The following is a 16,371-nucleotide window of genomic DNA, read 5'->3' as shown; positions in this document are numbered from 1 at the left end:
CTTCATTCGTCGATGAATTTCAATTGGTTTAACACCTTCACTACGCAAAAACCGAATAACAGAACGCTGTTCTTCCCTGGCGCATGTCACGAGCGTGGGGGCCATCTTTATACTGATACTGCATCTGCACTATGCTGCCACCTACAGGTCATTCTGAACGCTGTTTCTAGCACGCTTACCAACTTACAGGATAACGGCGCGAAATTTCGATTTGAATTCTCTGCCGAATGAAGTACATATATCTGATAGCTCTGTATGAATACGGCGAACTCACCCCACGAGGAATCCCCACATCCAGGGCAGGCCCAGCAGAAAGTGTGTCGTGGCAGCGACAGCCGTGCATTCCACAGCCCAGGGCAGGGCTGCCAACTTGACCACGTGTGGCGCCAGCCGGCGCAGCGCTGGCGCTTCCAAATCCAGACCAGCTCGGACCAGTATCATCACCAGGGCTAAGTGCCTGTGGGCAGCAGTCACAGGTCTTCACAGTCAGGTAAACCCAGTACCCATCACTAGCGCCAAGTCTAAGTCAAGTCAAAGTCTGTGGTCGATTGCGCAGTAGTCATAGGTCGGTACAGTCAAGCAAACTCAAGTCTTTCAAAACACGTATCGGGACTTCAGTTATATACTGTATGCAACTGTCACATTATACAGAAATCCACTGTTGGTTTGAACACCAGAGTGATTAAAATTTAAAACAGTCTTGATCACAATATTGTTAAAATATTTTTTTGATGGAGTGATTGATTGGTTTCGACTTTGTGAGTCATGTTCAGACTCCAGAGTGGTGGATGGACACTGCTAGATGAGTTCTGTCGACCCTCGACGATCCTGTAACTCATCCAGTGGTGTCCATCCACCTCCCTGGAGTCTAAAGATGACTCTTTCACAGAGTCGAAGCCGGTCACTCACTCCAATAAAAAAAAATATTTTAACAAGTTTGGGATCACGACTGTTTTAAATTTTAATTTGAACTACACTATTGGCCATTAAAATTGCTACACCACGAAGATGATGTGCTACAGACACGAGATTTAACCGACAGGGAGAAAATGCTGTAATATGCAAATGATGAGCTTCTCAGAGCATTCACACATGGTTAGCGCCGGTAGCGACACCTACAACGTGCTGACATGAGGGAAGTCTCCAACCGATTTCTCATACACAAACAGCAGTTGACCGACGGTGCCTGGTGAAACGTTGTTGTGATGCGTCGTGCAAGGCGGAGAAATGCGTACCATCACGTTTCCGACTTTGATAAAGGTCGGATTGTAGCCTATCGCGATTGCTGTTTATCGTATCGCGACATTGCTGCTCGCGTTGCTCGTGACCCAATGACTGTTAGCAGAATATGGAATCGGTGGGTTCAGGAGGGTAATACGGAACGCCGTGTTGGATCCCAACGGCCTCGTATCACTAGCAGTCGAGGTGACAGGCATCTTAAGCACATGGTTGTAAAGGATCGTGCAGCCACGTCTCGATCCCTGAGTCAACAGATGGGGACATTCGCAAGACAACAACCATCTGCACGAACAGTTCGACGACGTTTGCAGCAGCATGGACTATCAGCTCGGAGACCACGGCTGCGGTTACCCTTGACGCTGCATCACTGACAGGAGCGCCTGCGATGGTTTACTTAACGACGAACCTGGGTTCACGAATGGCAAAACGTCATTTTGTCGGATGAAACCAGGTTCTGTTTACAGCCTCATGATGGTCGCTTCCGTGTTTGGCGACATCGCGGTGAACGCACATTGGAAGTGTATATTGTCATCGCCATACTGGCGTATCACCCGGTGTGATGGTATGGGGTGCCATTGGTTACGCTTCTCGGTCACCTCTTGTTCGCACTGACGGAACTTTGAACAGTGGACGTTACATTTCAGATGTGTTACGACCCGTGGCTCTACCCTTCATTCGAGCCCTGCGAAACCCTACATTTCAGGATTATAGGATAATGCACGACCACATGTTGCAGATCCTGTACGGGCCTTTCTGGATACGGAAAATGTTTGACTGCTGCCGTGGCCAGCACATTCTCCAGATCTCTTACCAATAGAAAACGTCTGGTCAATGGTGGCCGAGCAACTGGCTCGTCACAATACGCCAGTCACTACTCTTGACGAACTGTCGTATCGTGTTGAAGCTGCCATTAAAGCTCTGTTTGACTCAAAGCCCAGGCGTATCAAGGCCGTTATTACGGCCAGAGGTGGTTGTTCTGGGTACTGATTTCTCAGGATCAATGCATGCACCCAAATTGCGTGAAAATGTGATCACATATCAGTTCTAGAATAATATATTTGTCCAATGAATACCCGTTTATCATCTGCATTTCTCCTTGGTGTAGCAGTTTTAATGGCCAGTAGTGTACATAACCGGTCAACAACATTACCGATTTACAACGCCTGCCCCTAGGCTTTAATCAGTCGTAATATCTGAGACAACTTCAGCAGTAAGCCGGCCGCGGTGGTCTCGCGGTTCTAGGCGCGCAGTCCGGAACCGTGCGACTGCTACGGTCGCAGGTTCGAATCCTGCCTCGGGCATGGATGTGTGTGATGTCCTTAGGTTAGTTAGGTTTAAGTAGTTCTACGTTCTAGGAGACTAATGACCACAGCAGTTGAGTCCCATAGTGCTCAGAGCCATTTGAACCATTTTTTTTTTCAGCAGTAAAATATAAGATGGGAAGACATGCCTTAACTAGGATCATAAAACACTACACATAGGTCTACTTCTATCACTTTCACCAGATTGCTACTACCACAAGCTATACACAACTTTCTACAAAATTACCTATGCATATATATAAATAACTCTTATACAATGATATAGTCAATTGACTATTCACACTGAACACTTAACAAGATGAATTCTCAGCAGTCTCATGGCACAGTTTAAAGCGTATAGTTTAGAATTAATACAGTTGATCACACCCGTAGCACACATAGCTCTTCTCTCACTTGCAGTTAGACACGTCTGTATTCCTGGGTGTCATCAATAAACAACCACAACTTGTTATTCAGCAAGCAAAGACTTTCATGAAGACTCCTGCCACTAACAAATACGCCAAATGCACTGTACATATACCACACAGGGCATTGTATCAACTATAAACGCACCAGCATGCACCCGCCAGCTGCTGGAGCACTCAGCCAGTGCTCTCTTGAATTACAGAAGCCCTTTCTCCGCCTACACAATGACTGCTCTCTGTCCGGCCAGGAGACACTAACTGCTTCATCGAGCTGTTGTGGCCACACGGCAGTCGTGCTCCACACAGACTGTAGTGACTTGCAGCTGAATGAACCGCACTGCACCAGTTTCACGAAGCCCTCGCTCTCACCACTGCCCACTTGTTCGTCTCTGTGCAGCAAATGACTCCATCGAACGGTGTTGTGATCACTTCACCTGCGGCGACGCTCACAGCAGTGAGGTGTCATCCACCCTTTCGCGACCACTGTGTGACACGCCACCGAAAATGACTCTCTAGCGGCAAGGAAATTAACCGTGCCGCTGGACACGGCACACGTGTGTTATACAGGATCGTGTTTAGATGCCTCTACTATCAGAATGAGAAAAAGGCTGTCAAATGAATTAATCCATATCGGTGCTTGGTAAGAACTCAACTTGCGACGGGTCAGGCTCTTATCGCGCAGTTTCCTTTCCCTGAAAGAAAATCCACCTACCTCGTTTCTTAGGTAGTTGCTGCACTCGCCTCTCCTGATAGCAGCTACTGGAAAAATTGCAGAAAAGCAGTGTTGAAGAAACTGCAATTTAATAGCCGCTCACCGGAGGCCGCGATACATGTTTGCTGAAATACAATCTATGAGCAATCTTCCTAAATAAATTGAGTTATTGGAATGGTAGTAATTGTTTACTCAAACGAGAACGCGAAGTTGGTAATTCTATTTAAGCTCTTTATTGTCTTTAAGCCTGATCATCAGCCCGCTAATCTACGTTTGAAGAAAGTTCAGTTCACAATTCTATCCACACTCAAACCCCGCCAGAATTAGCTTTCAAAGTTACGGAATTTACTTAACTGCAACACAGACGATTTTCTAACATACACGTTTGCAGTCGATGTTCAATAATAGTTCGTTTTTTAACGTTAATGCTCGCCATAAGCACTTAGTAAAAGTTTACGAAGTACCGCCACGCTTTTAATTATTAAAGTTACTCGCGTCTTTCGCGGAACGAAAAGTCACAACTCGCTCAAACTCACACTACGCGTTACTGGACTCTTCCAGTCTCAAATCGCACAGTACCGAACCGATGAAGCCGTTTTATGACTTCATTTTACACATTATTCGCGAGGACACATCAAGCATGTCTCTTCTCGATCACAGTTCCTTCGCGACTCTCCATCCACTCGCGACTCCTCTCCTAGTCTGCTAACCGTCCTCGCATCTCATTGGCTCACACATCACACAGCCAATCAGAATTAACTCTTTGGGTGCGCCTCGCGCCAAAATCTAGCACGCACCAGTCATGACTTCTGAATCATTTACGTCATGATTTCTTGTTACACAAAATTTACTGTATAATTTAACAAACCGAAAGGAAAACTAGACTTTACTTTATTTCCAGAAATTATTTAAATACTCGCGAACGTTCTGGCTGCTTGTACAATACCATACACTCTTGGACATCCGACATTCACTAAGATGGGGAACCACTGGCGACTCTGTTCCCACGGTTACATCGTCTGAACACTTGCGAGTTCCAACCTAGATTTTATACACTTGCAAAGAATGGCGAATGTCCCTCTTTCATTCACTCAGGCACACTCATTCACTCTCACCTACTCATATAAAATAACTGTTCACAAAAATTCAAAACATTTATGGTTTTAACAAAGTTATAGGTGAATTTCTAAAAGTAAAATTCTCAAAATAAATACAAAAGCACGGAAGGTGATTTTGTTTCATAGTTGGATGGTCACTGAAGGTGATCTATACATAATGGTATTTATTTAGACTCGAAAATTGTAGAAATTTGCATTTTCTGTAAGATTTTTCTAATTTCCAAAATATGCAGGTTTCAAAGCTCAAATTTGGATGACTTATTTTTATTCATAACAGAAACTAGTATATTAACTTTTAATTTCCTCAGGTTCCTCAGTTAGAAGTTATTAAAGATGAAAGTTCCACGTTATACACGCGGCTAGTTAGCGCACAGGTCTTACATTCTCACGGTACAGACATGCCATATGGTCGTGACGTCAGACGAACGGACACCGGTAATCTGCCCGCTACAGCACATATGCTAATCTGATGGCTACTTTACAGTCTGTCTACATTTCACAGTAAATATTTGATAGAAAACTGTGCGCTCGCACTAGTTGCGACGCCACAAACTGACCACTGAATGTGTGCTGGTTGTTGTCCCCAACATCTCTGTAAGATCTCTGATATGCTTCCTATTTAATCTAGTTTTTTTTTCAGCCTATGTCAAAATTCATAATACTTACAGTCGCACTATTCTCCTCTTATAACAACTTCCGAATGCAATAAGATGGGTCACAACAAATACAGATTAAGGTTTTTTTATTATTCATTCAGCATTTGTACATCCAATAGGACAAGACAGAGATTTAGGAACCAGGTTTTAAATTGTTAGACGTTTCTGGGGGCCGATGTAGACTCTGACCACAATCTGTTGGCTACAAACTGTAGATTAAAACCGAAGAAACTGCAAAAAGTTGGGAATTTAAGGAGATGGGACTTGGATAAACTGACAGAACCAGAGGTTGTAAAGAGGTTCAGGGAGAGCATTAGGGAACGATTGACAAGAATTGGGGAAATATATAGGTAGCTTTGGGAGATGAAATAGTGAAGGCAGCAGAGGAGCAAGTAGGCAAAAAGACGAGAGCTAGTAGAAATCCTTGGGTAACAGAAGATCTATTGAATTTAATTAATGAAAGGAGAAAATATAGAAATGCAGTAAATGAAGCAATAGAAAAGGAATACAAACGTCTCACAAATGAGATCGACAGGAATTGCAAAATGGCTAATTAGGGATGGCTAGAGGACAAATTGAAGGATGTAGAGGATTACTTTAGGATAATATAATGAAAATGGAAGAGGATGTAGATGAAATGGGAGATACGATACTGCGTGAAGAGTTTGACAGAGCACTGAAAGCCCTAAGTTGAAACAAGGCCCTGGGAGTAGACAACATTCCATTAGAGCTACTGACAGCCTTGGGAGAGCCACTCCTGACAAAACTCTAACATCTGGTGAGCAAGATGTATGAGACAGGCGAAATACTCTCAGACTTCAAGAAGAATATAATAATTCCAATCCCAAAGAAAGCACGTGTTGAGAGATGTGAATATAACAGAACTATCAGTTCACGGCTGCACAACACTAACGCGAATTATTTACAGACGAATGAAAACACTGGTAGAAACCGACCTCGGGGAAGAGCAGTTTGGATCCTGTACAAATATTGGAACATGTGAGTCAATACTGACCCTACTACATAGATTAAGTAAAGGAAAACCAACGTTTCTAGCATTTTTAGACTTAGACAAAGCTTTTGATAATGTTGACTGGATTACTCTGTTTCAAATTCTGATGGCGGCAGGGTAAAATACAGTGAGCGAAAGGCTATTTAAAATTTGTACAGAAAGTAGATGGCAGTTATAAGAGTCGAGGGGCATGAAGGGGAAGCAGTGCTTGGGAAGGGAGTGAGAAAGGGTCGTAGCCTATCCCCGATGTTATTCAATCTGTGTATTGAGCAAGCAGTAAAGGAAACAAAAGAAAATTCCATGGAAAAGAAATAAAAACCTTGAGGTTTGCTGATGACGTTGTAATTCTGTCAGAGACACCAAAGGACCTGGAAGAGCAGTTGGAAAGAATGGACTGTGTCTTGAAAGGAGGATATAAGATGAACATCAACAAAAGCAAAACGAGGATAATGGAATGTAGTCGAAGTAAATCGGGTGATGCTGAGGGAATTAGATTAGGAAATGAGACACTTGAAGTAGTAAATGAGTTTTGCTATTTGGGCAGCTAAATAACTGATGATGGTAGAAGTAGAGAGGATATGAAATGTAGACTGGCATGGCAAGGAAAGCGTTTCTGAAGAAGAGAAATCTGATAACATCAAGTGCAGATTTAAATGTCAGGAATCGTTTCTGAAAGTATTTGTATGGAGTGTAGCCACGTATGGAAGTGAAATGTGAAGACAAATAGTTTAGACAAGAAGGGAATAGAAGCTTTCGAAATGTAGTGCTACAGAAGAATGCTGAAGATTATATGGGTAGATCACATAACTAATGGGGAGGTACTGAGTAAGATTGGGGAGAAGAGAAATTTGTGGCACAACTTGACTAGAAGAAGGAATCGGTTGGTAGTGCATGTTCTGAGTCATCAATGGATCACCAATTTAGTATTGGAGAGCAGCATGGAGGGTAAAAATCGTAGAGGGAGACCAGGAGATGAATACACTAAACAGATTCAGAAGGATGTATGTTGCAGTAGGTACTGGGAGATGAAGAAGCTTGCACAGGATAGAGTAGCATGGAGAGCTGCATCAAACCAGACCGCAGCAGCAACAACAACAACATTCAATAGACTTCCTCAGTACATTTACTTATTAATATTACAAAGTATATATTTCCATTATTTACATTGTTGTATTTGGCATTTCTTAAATTCTTCTGGAGAATAAAATGGGTTAGCTAGCAAGAAGCTGTGCAGCTTTTCCTTAAATGATTTGATTGGCATGCCTGTGACACATGTACACAATTTGTTATATCTTTGGATTGCCATGTAGGTATGACCATTGTTTGTTTCTGCTACTCTTTTTTTTTTTTGTAAGAGCACAGTAGTACTGATTCCTGTATTATAACCAAGTCTTTGATTTGTTGCACATATATGTGGTAGTTCAGTGAGTATGTAATTAACAATTTCTAGCTTATTGGTATTAATTACAATTAAAATATTTTACGTGGTGAACAAAAGCTTGCAATGAGTTCTGCCTTCTGCTCTTGGAATTTCTCTAATTGCCTTCTTCTGAATTACAAGAATCTCATTTATATTTTTGCTATTTCCCCAGAGTATTCATCTGTATTTTAAAACAGATTGAGAAAAGACAAAACACGCTGACCTTATACACTCAAAGGTGACACATGACATCAGTCTCTTCAACCAGTATATCACTCTTGACAACTCAAATGTTACTTGTTCTACATGGTGTTACATGTTAGTTGGTTGCCCGTATCTCGTGGTCGTGCGGTAGCGTTCTCGCTTACCACGCCCGGGTTCGATTCCCGGCGGGGTCAGGGATTTTCTCTGCCTCGTGATGGCTGGGTGTTATGTGATGTCCTTAGGTTAGTTAGGTTTAACTAGTTCTAAGTTCTAGGGGACTGATGACTATAAATGTTAAGTCCCATAGTGCTCAGAGCCATTTGTTAGTTTGTTGTCAAGTGTAATAAGTAAATATTTTATACTTTGTTTTTCTATTCTTGCAGCCTTTGATAGGCTGAATCACATATTATGCGTCTTATGTATGTTTAATAGTACATTAGACTCATTCTCATAAATTAAGGATAATGCCGATACATGGTGAAACAACGCTCTGGTGGGCGGTTTTCGTGTTTAAATCACCTCTGGGTGTGACCATATGGTGCATCTGACCTGAGGTCGTCGCACGGTGGCGCAGGCACCAGTCCACGTATGTAGAGGTGTGTTGGTGCATGTCAGAGTACGGTGCAGCGAGTAAGTGTGCAGACGTTTTCAGACGTGCTAATGGTGACTGTGTGTTGAAAATGGATCAAGGAACACATATTGATGACGTTATGAAGGGTAGAAGACTAGAGCAACTGGAGACTGGTCAAACACAGCAGGTCGTAGCACGGGCCCTCCGTGTGCCACAAAGTGTGATCTCGAGATTATGGCAACGATTCCAGCAGACAGGAAACGTGTCCTGTCGCTACAGTACAGGACGATCACAGTGTACAAGACCACAAGAAGACCGATATCTCACCATCAGTGCCTGCAGATGGCCACGGAGTACGGCAGGTAGCCTTGCTCGGGACTTTACCGCAGCCACTGGAACAGTTGTCTCCAGACACACAGTCTACAGACAAGTGAACATGGAGACCTGTAAGGTGCATTCCACTGACCCCTGGTGACAGGAGAGCCTGTAAAGCTTGATGTCAAGAACACAATACATGGCCATTGGAATAGTGGTCCTAGGTTATGTTCACGGACGAGTCAAGGTATAGTCTGAACAGTGATTCTCACCGGGTTTTCATCTGGCGTGCCCCAGTAACCAGATATCAACCCCTTAATGTCTTTGAAAGGGACCTGTATGGAGATCGTGGTTTGATGGTGTGGGGTGGGATTGTGATTGGTGGACGTATACCGCTGCATGTCTTTGACAGAGGAACTGTAACAGGCCAGGTGTATCGGGACGTTATTTCGCACCAGTATGTCCGCCTTTTTAGGTGTTCAGTGGGTCCCACCTTCCTCCTGATGGATGATAACGCACAACCCAACCGAGCTGCCATCGTGGAGAAGTATCTTGGAACAGAAGATATCAGGTGAATGGAGTGGCCTGCCTGTTCTCCAGACCTAAACCCCATCGAGCACGTCTGGGATGCTCTCGGTCGACGTATCGCTGCACGTCTTCAAACCCCTAGGACACTTCAGGAGCTCCGATAGGCACTGGTGGAAGAATGGGAGGCTATACCCCAGCAGCTGCTCAACCACCTGATTGAGATTATGCCAACCCGTTGCTCAGAGAACAGTGGCGTTTTGTAGCACATGTGTTTCGGGACGGTTTTCTCAACTTATCACCAATACCGTGGACTTATAGATCTGTGTCATGTGTGTTCCCTACGTGCCCATGCTATTAGAGCCAGTTTTGTGTCGTGCCACATTGTGTGGAGCCACATTCTGCAACTATCCTTAACGTATTAGCGTGAGTGTATTTGCATTGATCCTGGATGCTGCACTCTCTTCCACCAAATTCACTCTTTTGACAAGGTATTCAGATACATAGTTTGCAGATAGAAAAGTAGTATCATTTGCAAACATATGAGTCTTTATATCTGTATTATCAGGTAAGTCATTTATTTGTATGAGAAACAGAAGAGGTCCTAATTGTGATCCCTGTAGTACTCCATGTTGAACCGCAAGTGTGTTCAATAACTGACCTCCTGAACTCACCACCTGCTTTCCTTTATTGAGGTATGATTTCATTAGTTCTAGACTTTTGCCACAAATTCTATAGTAATCTAGTCTGGAAATCAAAACATGGAGATCAACACAGTTGAAGGCTTCACTCTTACTTGTGTATGAGCATCATCTTCGAATGCTGATAAAACGTCTCTTACTAAGATTTCTCCACAGCTTGTGTACATGATCTTTCTTTCTTGTAACAAAACTGTGGCGTAGTTAACTCCGACTAAGAAACAGCTCTTCAATCTCTTTCAAATATCTCAGGAGAGAGTGAACTTCCATTAAATTTAGCTCCAAACACCTCTGGTTTTCAACATTTTAAATTTTTTCTTAACAACGTCATTTCTGTATGATGCTTTTCCACAAACGGAAGCAAATACCATCAAAGGATAAAAATGTTCTTTTCATGCAGATAAAAATTAAAAATGTTAGTGACAGTCATAGCTGAAACAGAAAACTGTAACTAAATAATTCATTAGTGGCCATCTCTCGTAGAGCTTTGTTACCTAATTACCAAGCATATGCAACAGTTTCATCTTGGTTTCTTTGTGTTAAGTAACTGCGACAAAATCATTCCAGTCTGCAACTTCAAGGTAGGAAGTTTGCCATACAGTTCGCTATATGCACAAAAATGACTCAAACTACTAGCTCTTGCACCGATAAAAAAATTGCAACGACAAGGTGAGGCCGACATAAGTGTAAGGTTTCTTGATGCACTAATGTACCAACAGCCGTATGTATTGTAGAAATTTATTTTATGAGCTGCTTATGTGCTACCAGTTTCGGTATCACACTGATGCCATCTTCAGGCACACAGGCTGTGTCGCCTGCCAGCCAAGAACTGTTGCATAACGGTTTGATTCACGAATCGAGTTATATGGCTCCTTCCGTGTACAGCGTTTTTACGACTATGACGTGTGGGGCCTGAAGATGGCATCAATGTAATGCCGAAACTGGTAGCACATAAGAAGTTCATAAAATAAATTTCTACAAGACATACGGCTGTTGGTGAATTATTGCATCAGGAAATACATGTCAGCCGTTGTCCCACGGTCCATAACGGATCAACGAAGATTAAATAAAAGTTGGTAGGCATGTTCTTACCTCTGAAAAATTATGTCTACTCAGATTTCGCGCTGGTCGCGTAAGAGTGGCGCTAGAAACGCCACTTTGAGGATGCAAATCACTTTTGCTTTAAATACACGCTGTAACGGTCGTGAGCGTTAGTTACCTTTGCGGCTGGAGGTGCTTAGCTGATGTCAGTCAAGAATGCCTTTCAGGCGACAAAGGCGCGATCATCAAGACCTCCCTGTGTTTGAAGCAGGTCGTGTAATAGGGTTATCAGAAGCTGTGGTACTGCAGAAAGACTTGGCAAGAATGTAGCCACTCTAAATGATTGATGAAGTAGTAGTCACAAGAATGTAAGGTCGGAATAAGACCTGGCTATGGACGACCTCATGGCTCTACCATCGTGTTTTGCCTAGGGCTGTAGCGCATCGTGCTGTATCTGAGCAGCAGTTTGATTAGCAGTTGGCATCACAGTGACGCAAACAACTGTTGCAAATCATGGGTGGTCCATTAATAGTGACCGGGCCAAATAAGTCACGAAATAAGGTCGATATCGTGGTGATGTATGGCTATTGTAATCAAAATGTGCAACGGGCGTGTGCTATGTATGCTGCTCGGTATCCTGGACGACATCATCCAAGTGTCCGGACCGTTCGCCGTATGGTTACGTTATTTAAGGAAACAGGAAGTCTTCAGCCACATGTGAAAAGTCAACCACGGCCTGCAACAAATTATGATGCCCAAGTAGGTGTGTTAGCTGCTGTCGCGGCTAATCCGCGCACCAGTCTCAGACAAATTGCGCGAGAATCGGGAATCTCAAAAACGTCGGTGTTCAGAATGCTACATCAACATCGATTGCACCCGTGCCATGTTTCTATGCACCAGGAATTGCATGGAGACGACTTTGAAAATCGTGTACAGTTCTTCCACTGGGCACAAGAGAAATTACGGGACGATGAGAGATTGTTTGCACGCGGTCTATTTAGCGTCATTCACCAACAGCGGTAACGTAAACCGGCATAATATGCACTACTGGGAAACGGAAAATCCACGATGGTACCGACAAGTGGAACATCAGCGACCTTGGCGGGTTAATGTGTGGTGCGGAATTATGGGAGGAAGGATAATTCGCCTCTATTTTATCGATGGCAATCTAAATGGTGCAATGTATGCTGATTTCCTACGTAATGTTCTACCGATATTACTACAAGATATTTCACTGCATGACAGAATGGCGATGTACTTCCAACAGAATGGATGTCCGGTACATTGCTCGCGTGCGGTTGAAGCGGTAGTGAATAGCATATTTCATGACAGGTGGATTGGTCGTCGAAGCACCATACCATCGCCTGCACGTTCACCGGATCTGACGTCCCCGGATTACTTTCTGTGGGGATATCTGAAGGATATTTGCTATCGTGATCCACCCCAACGCCTGACAACACGCGTCAGCGCATTGTCAATGCATGTGCGAACATTACGGAAGGCGAACTGCTCGCTGTTGAGAGGAATGTCGTTACACGTACTGCCAAATGCATTGAGACTGACGGACATCATTTTGAGCATTTATTGCATTAATGTGGTATTTACGGGTAGTCACGCTGTAGCAGCATGCGTTCTCAGAAGTGATAAGTTCACAAAGGTACAAGCATCACATTAACCGAAATAAAATGTTCAAACGTACCTAGGTTCTGAATTTTAATTTAAAGAACCTACATGTTACTAACTGTTCGTCTAAAATTGTGAGCCATATGTTTGTGACTATTACAGCGCCATGTATCACAAAGCGAAAAAAGTGCTCCAACTAAAACATTAATATTTCCTTACGTACTACACGAATATGTAATAAAAAATGGGGGTTCCTATTTTAAAAAAAAAAACGCAGTTGATATCCATTTGACCTATGGCAGCGCCATCTAGCGGGACAACCATAGCGCCATCTGGTTTCCCCTTCCCGCTTCAAGTTAGACAATTTTCGTTCTTCCACCCTGTACATCAAGGACTGCTCCAAGACAAACTCCCTGTATTGTGCGTTCCACTGACAACAAACCACCGTCCTTTACGACGTCCATGGTGTAAAGCGAGAGCTCACTGGAGGTCATGGTAGCGGTCTAATGTGTTTTTTGATGAAAGCTGGATAGGAACACGGAGCCAGTGATGGTCAGGTGTTGATTAGGAAGCCAGTGGAGGGCTTGTAACATACCTCTCTGCTCGCTAGACACACTGGACCCACACCTGGAGTTATGGTCTGGGGTTCGATTCCGTGTGACAGCAGGAGCGATCTCGTGGTTATCCCACGCACCCTGACTGCATATCTGTATGTCAATCTGGGGATTCGACCTGTGAATGGTGTGCGTGCAGCCACAACAAATCACCACAGAACACAATACAGAGATGCATCTCATTCACGTCTCAGCAAATGTTCGAAGTGGCCTCCACAGAATGCAATGCACGCGATCACACGTCGCATCATGGACTGCCGCACTCTTTCCCACATTCCAGTCTCTCTCCGTATAGTGTCACAGGCGTTGTGAACACGATGCTGAGGGGTCTGTACATCAGGCATAAACAACGTTTTTCAGATGCCCCCAGAGGTAAAAAAAAGTCCAGTGATTTAGCGGGTCATGCTAGAGGGCCTCCGAATCCTATCCAACGTCAAGAGAAGCTGTTGTAGAGGCGTTAGCGAACTGTAATGCGGAAGTGGGGTGGTGCTCTGTCATGTAGAAACAGTATAATTTGTCGTTTTACCAAAATCACATTCTCAAGCGGCTCAGGCAGAGTATTCTGCAGGAAGTAGCGGTATGTTTCTCCATTTACATATTTGTAATAATAAGTGGTCCAAGATGTGGTCGCTAGGAACCCCTGCTCATACATTGATGCTGTACTAATGCTGACGAGACACCTCAATCATTCCCTGATGGTTGTCCGTAGCCCACAGAGGACGATTATGCAGATTGACGATGCCAATAACTCTTAAAGATTGGCTTGTCCGAAAGAAGACTGATAACAGAAATCCCATAATTGTTATATTCTGGTGCAAAAACTATTGACAAAACCCTTCTCACAGATGGAAATCCACAGCTGATAATCCTTGCACTCATTGAGGCGATAGGGATTGTAGCGGTTGTCATGCAGGATATGTATAATAGTACTGTGGCCTGCACCATGTTGGTGGGCAATTCCCTGGGGCTTGTGTTATGGCTCATCTGAATATCCTGGAGAACATGGTCCTCCAAATCTGGAGTGTGCGCAGTCCGCCGCTTCCCTGCAAGTTCGTCTGTTCGAAAGGACCCATGATCACCCAGATTTCCAAAAAAGGGCTTGAAATGTTGAGTGATGCGGTTGGTGTATGTGAGGGTCTTGTTTTGGTACAGTCGTGCTGCCTCTCGACAATTTCCGTCTACTTGGCTGTACACAAACCCCATCTCGGCTTGTTCCCGACATGAATAGCAGACCATTCTATTGCTAACAGTACGCTGCATCATACAGCACGCAGTACACGAAGAACACACAGCAGGAACTTTAATTCGTTAGCGCCATTTACCACGCCAACACATTTCCGGACATGTGTTCATAGGATTTCTTCCCCCATTTCCAGCAGAGATCCGTCCCTTCTGTTGTCGATTTTATCAATGTTTATCCTGTCTATATAAGATGTTAGGGTTAAAGTTACAAATATTATGGTAATCGATACCTTATTAATTACGTACCCACATCACGGTTTGTTTTTCTTCTCTGCACACAACAGTCTTCCCTCAAAAGCATCACATAACTTACTACCTGACTTTTCTAGACGGCCATAACTGCTCCGCAAACGGAATACGCCTATCAGTATACATTAATTGTTTAGCGTCCACACTTCAATAATTGACCTGCTGCCCAGGAAAAATAATCATTAATGGCTTGCTTATGCGACTCATACTTCGAGGTACTAACCAACCTAAAAGCATATTACTCCCAACAACAGTAGCTTTTGGTCTGCAAAGTGAGTAAACACTGACGTAATGTTGTTCGGAATACAGTGCTCAGTCATCAACAGAAATATCTGCACTTACACCCCTAATAAACTGTTACATATACCCAAGCCACAATACATTTCATAGCTGAGAGTACGTCGTACGTCAGGGATTTATAGCAATCATCGAGTTGTCTAGAGCCTCAGAGAACATAAGATGCCAAGAACCAAAGTCAAATGCACATGCAGTATGGTACTCAATAGAGAATCAATAGCAGGCTTCAGAGTTGCTAACTACCAAGCGCTATCTGTAATGGTGGCTTCATTTTCCCAAACTATTGTGCACTACAGCGCTTAGTCTTAGGTCAAGTAATAAGTTGTTAATCAATTTGTACTGCCCTGCTTATTTCAGTACACTGATAACTGTGAGTTACCACAACTAGGAGAAGATGCTCACCTCAGCACGGCGCAGACGTATGTGTAAGATCCACCCAGGTCGATCAGGTGAAGGTTCTGCAGAGCCATCCCCACGAGCATCATCCCGAGCAGACTGGGCAACCTCAGCAGGGCTGCCAACTGTCCGCCAAGGTGGGCGCCCAGGACCAGCACCGCCAGCCCGAACAGTTGTCCTCCTAAACAGAGACACGACTCACTCTGTGGCGACGCGAGCTGCAAGACAGCGGCGGGGTCAGTGGCACTCAGCCGGTGTCAGCGGCACCAGTCCGTGCGGGTACGTAACCACCACACATCCACGCCTATACTCTGCAAACGACTGAACTGTGTGAAACAAAGACACATGTTACAACCCTTTTCGTTTGGTTCACAACTGAATTTTTTCGTGGTCATCTCAACTAACGAGTTTCGTTTACACTAACCATCTCGTTTAAATATTTGGACTGTGATGATTATACACATCAGTTAGCTACTATTGAGGTTTTCTAATTTGTCGTTTGTGATCTACAGAAAAGTAGCTATACCTCTGCAGATTTTGGTTCACATGAAAAAAATAGGGTTCAAATGGCTTTGAGCACTATCGGACTTAACATCTGTGGTCATCAGTCCCCTAGAACTTAGAACTACTTAAACCTAACTAACCTAAGGACATCACACACATCCATGCCCGAGGCAGTATTAGAACCTGAGACCGTAGCTGTCGCGCGGTTC

The 16,371-nt window shown here is 43.8% G+C and overlaps 1 protein-coding gene across 1 annotated transcript in view; it reads right to left on the bottom strand.

Annotated features, from left to right (window-relative positions):
- Positions 1–16,371, bottom strand: part of LOC126273259 (sodium/hydrogen exchanger 9B2-like) — a 113,048-nt gene that overhangs the window by 69,043 nt on the left and 27,634 nt on the right. Inside the window, exons 4-5 of the mRNA XM_049976804.1 lie at positions 15,665–15,839; positions 275–457 (exon numbers count right to left, since the gene is read on the bottom strand). Of these exons, the coding sequence (XP_049832761.1) occupies positions 275–457; positions 15,665–15,839 (358 nt within the window). The remainder of the gene's footprint in view (positions 1–274; positions 458–15,664; positions 15,840–16,371) is intronic.

The sequence above is a fragment of the Schistocerca gregaria genome, chromosome 5 (genome assembly GCF_023897955.1).
Source record: "Schistocerca gregaria isolate iqSchGreg1 chromosome 5, iqSchGreg1.2, whole genome shotgun sequence".
In the NCBI taxonomy this organism is placed as follows: domain Eukaryota; kingdom Metazoa; phylum Arthropoda; class Insecta; order Orthoptera; family Acrididae; genus Schistocerca; species Schistocerca gregaria.
This window is presented reverse-complemented; position numbering and strand designations above follow the sequence as displayed.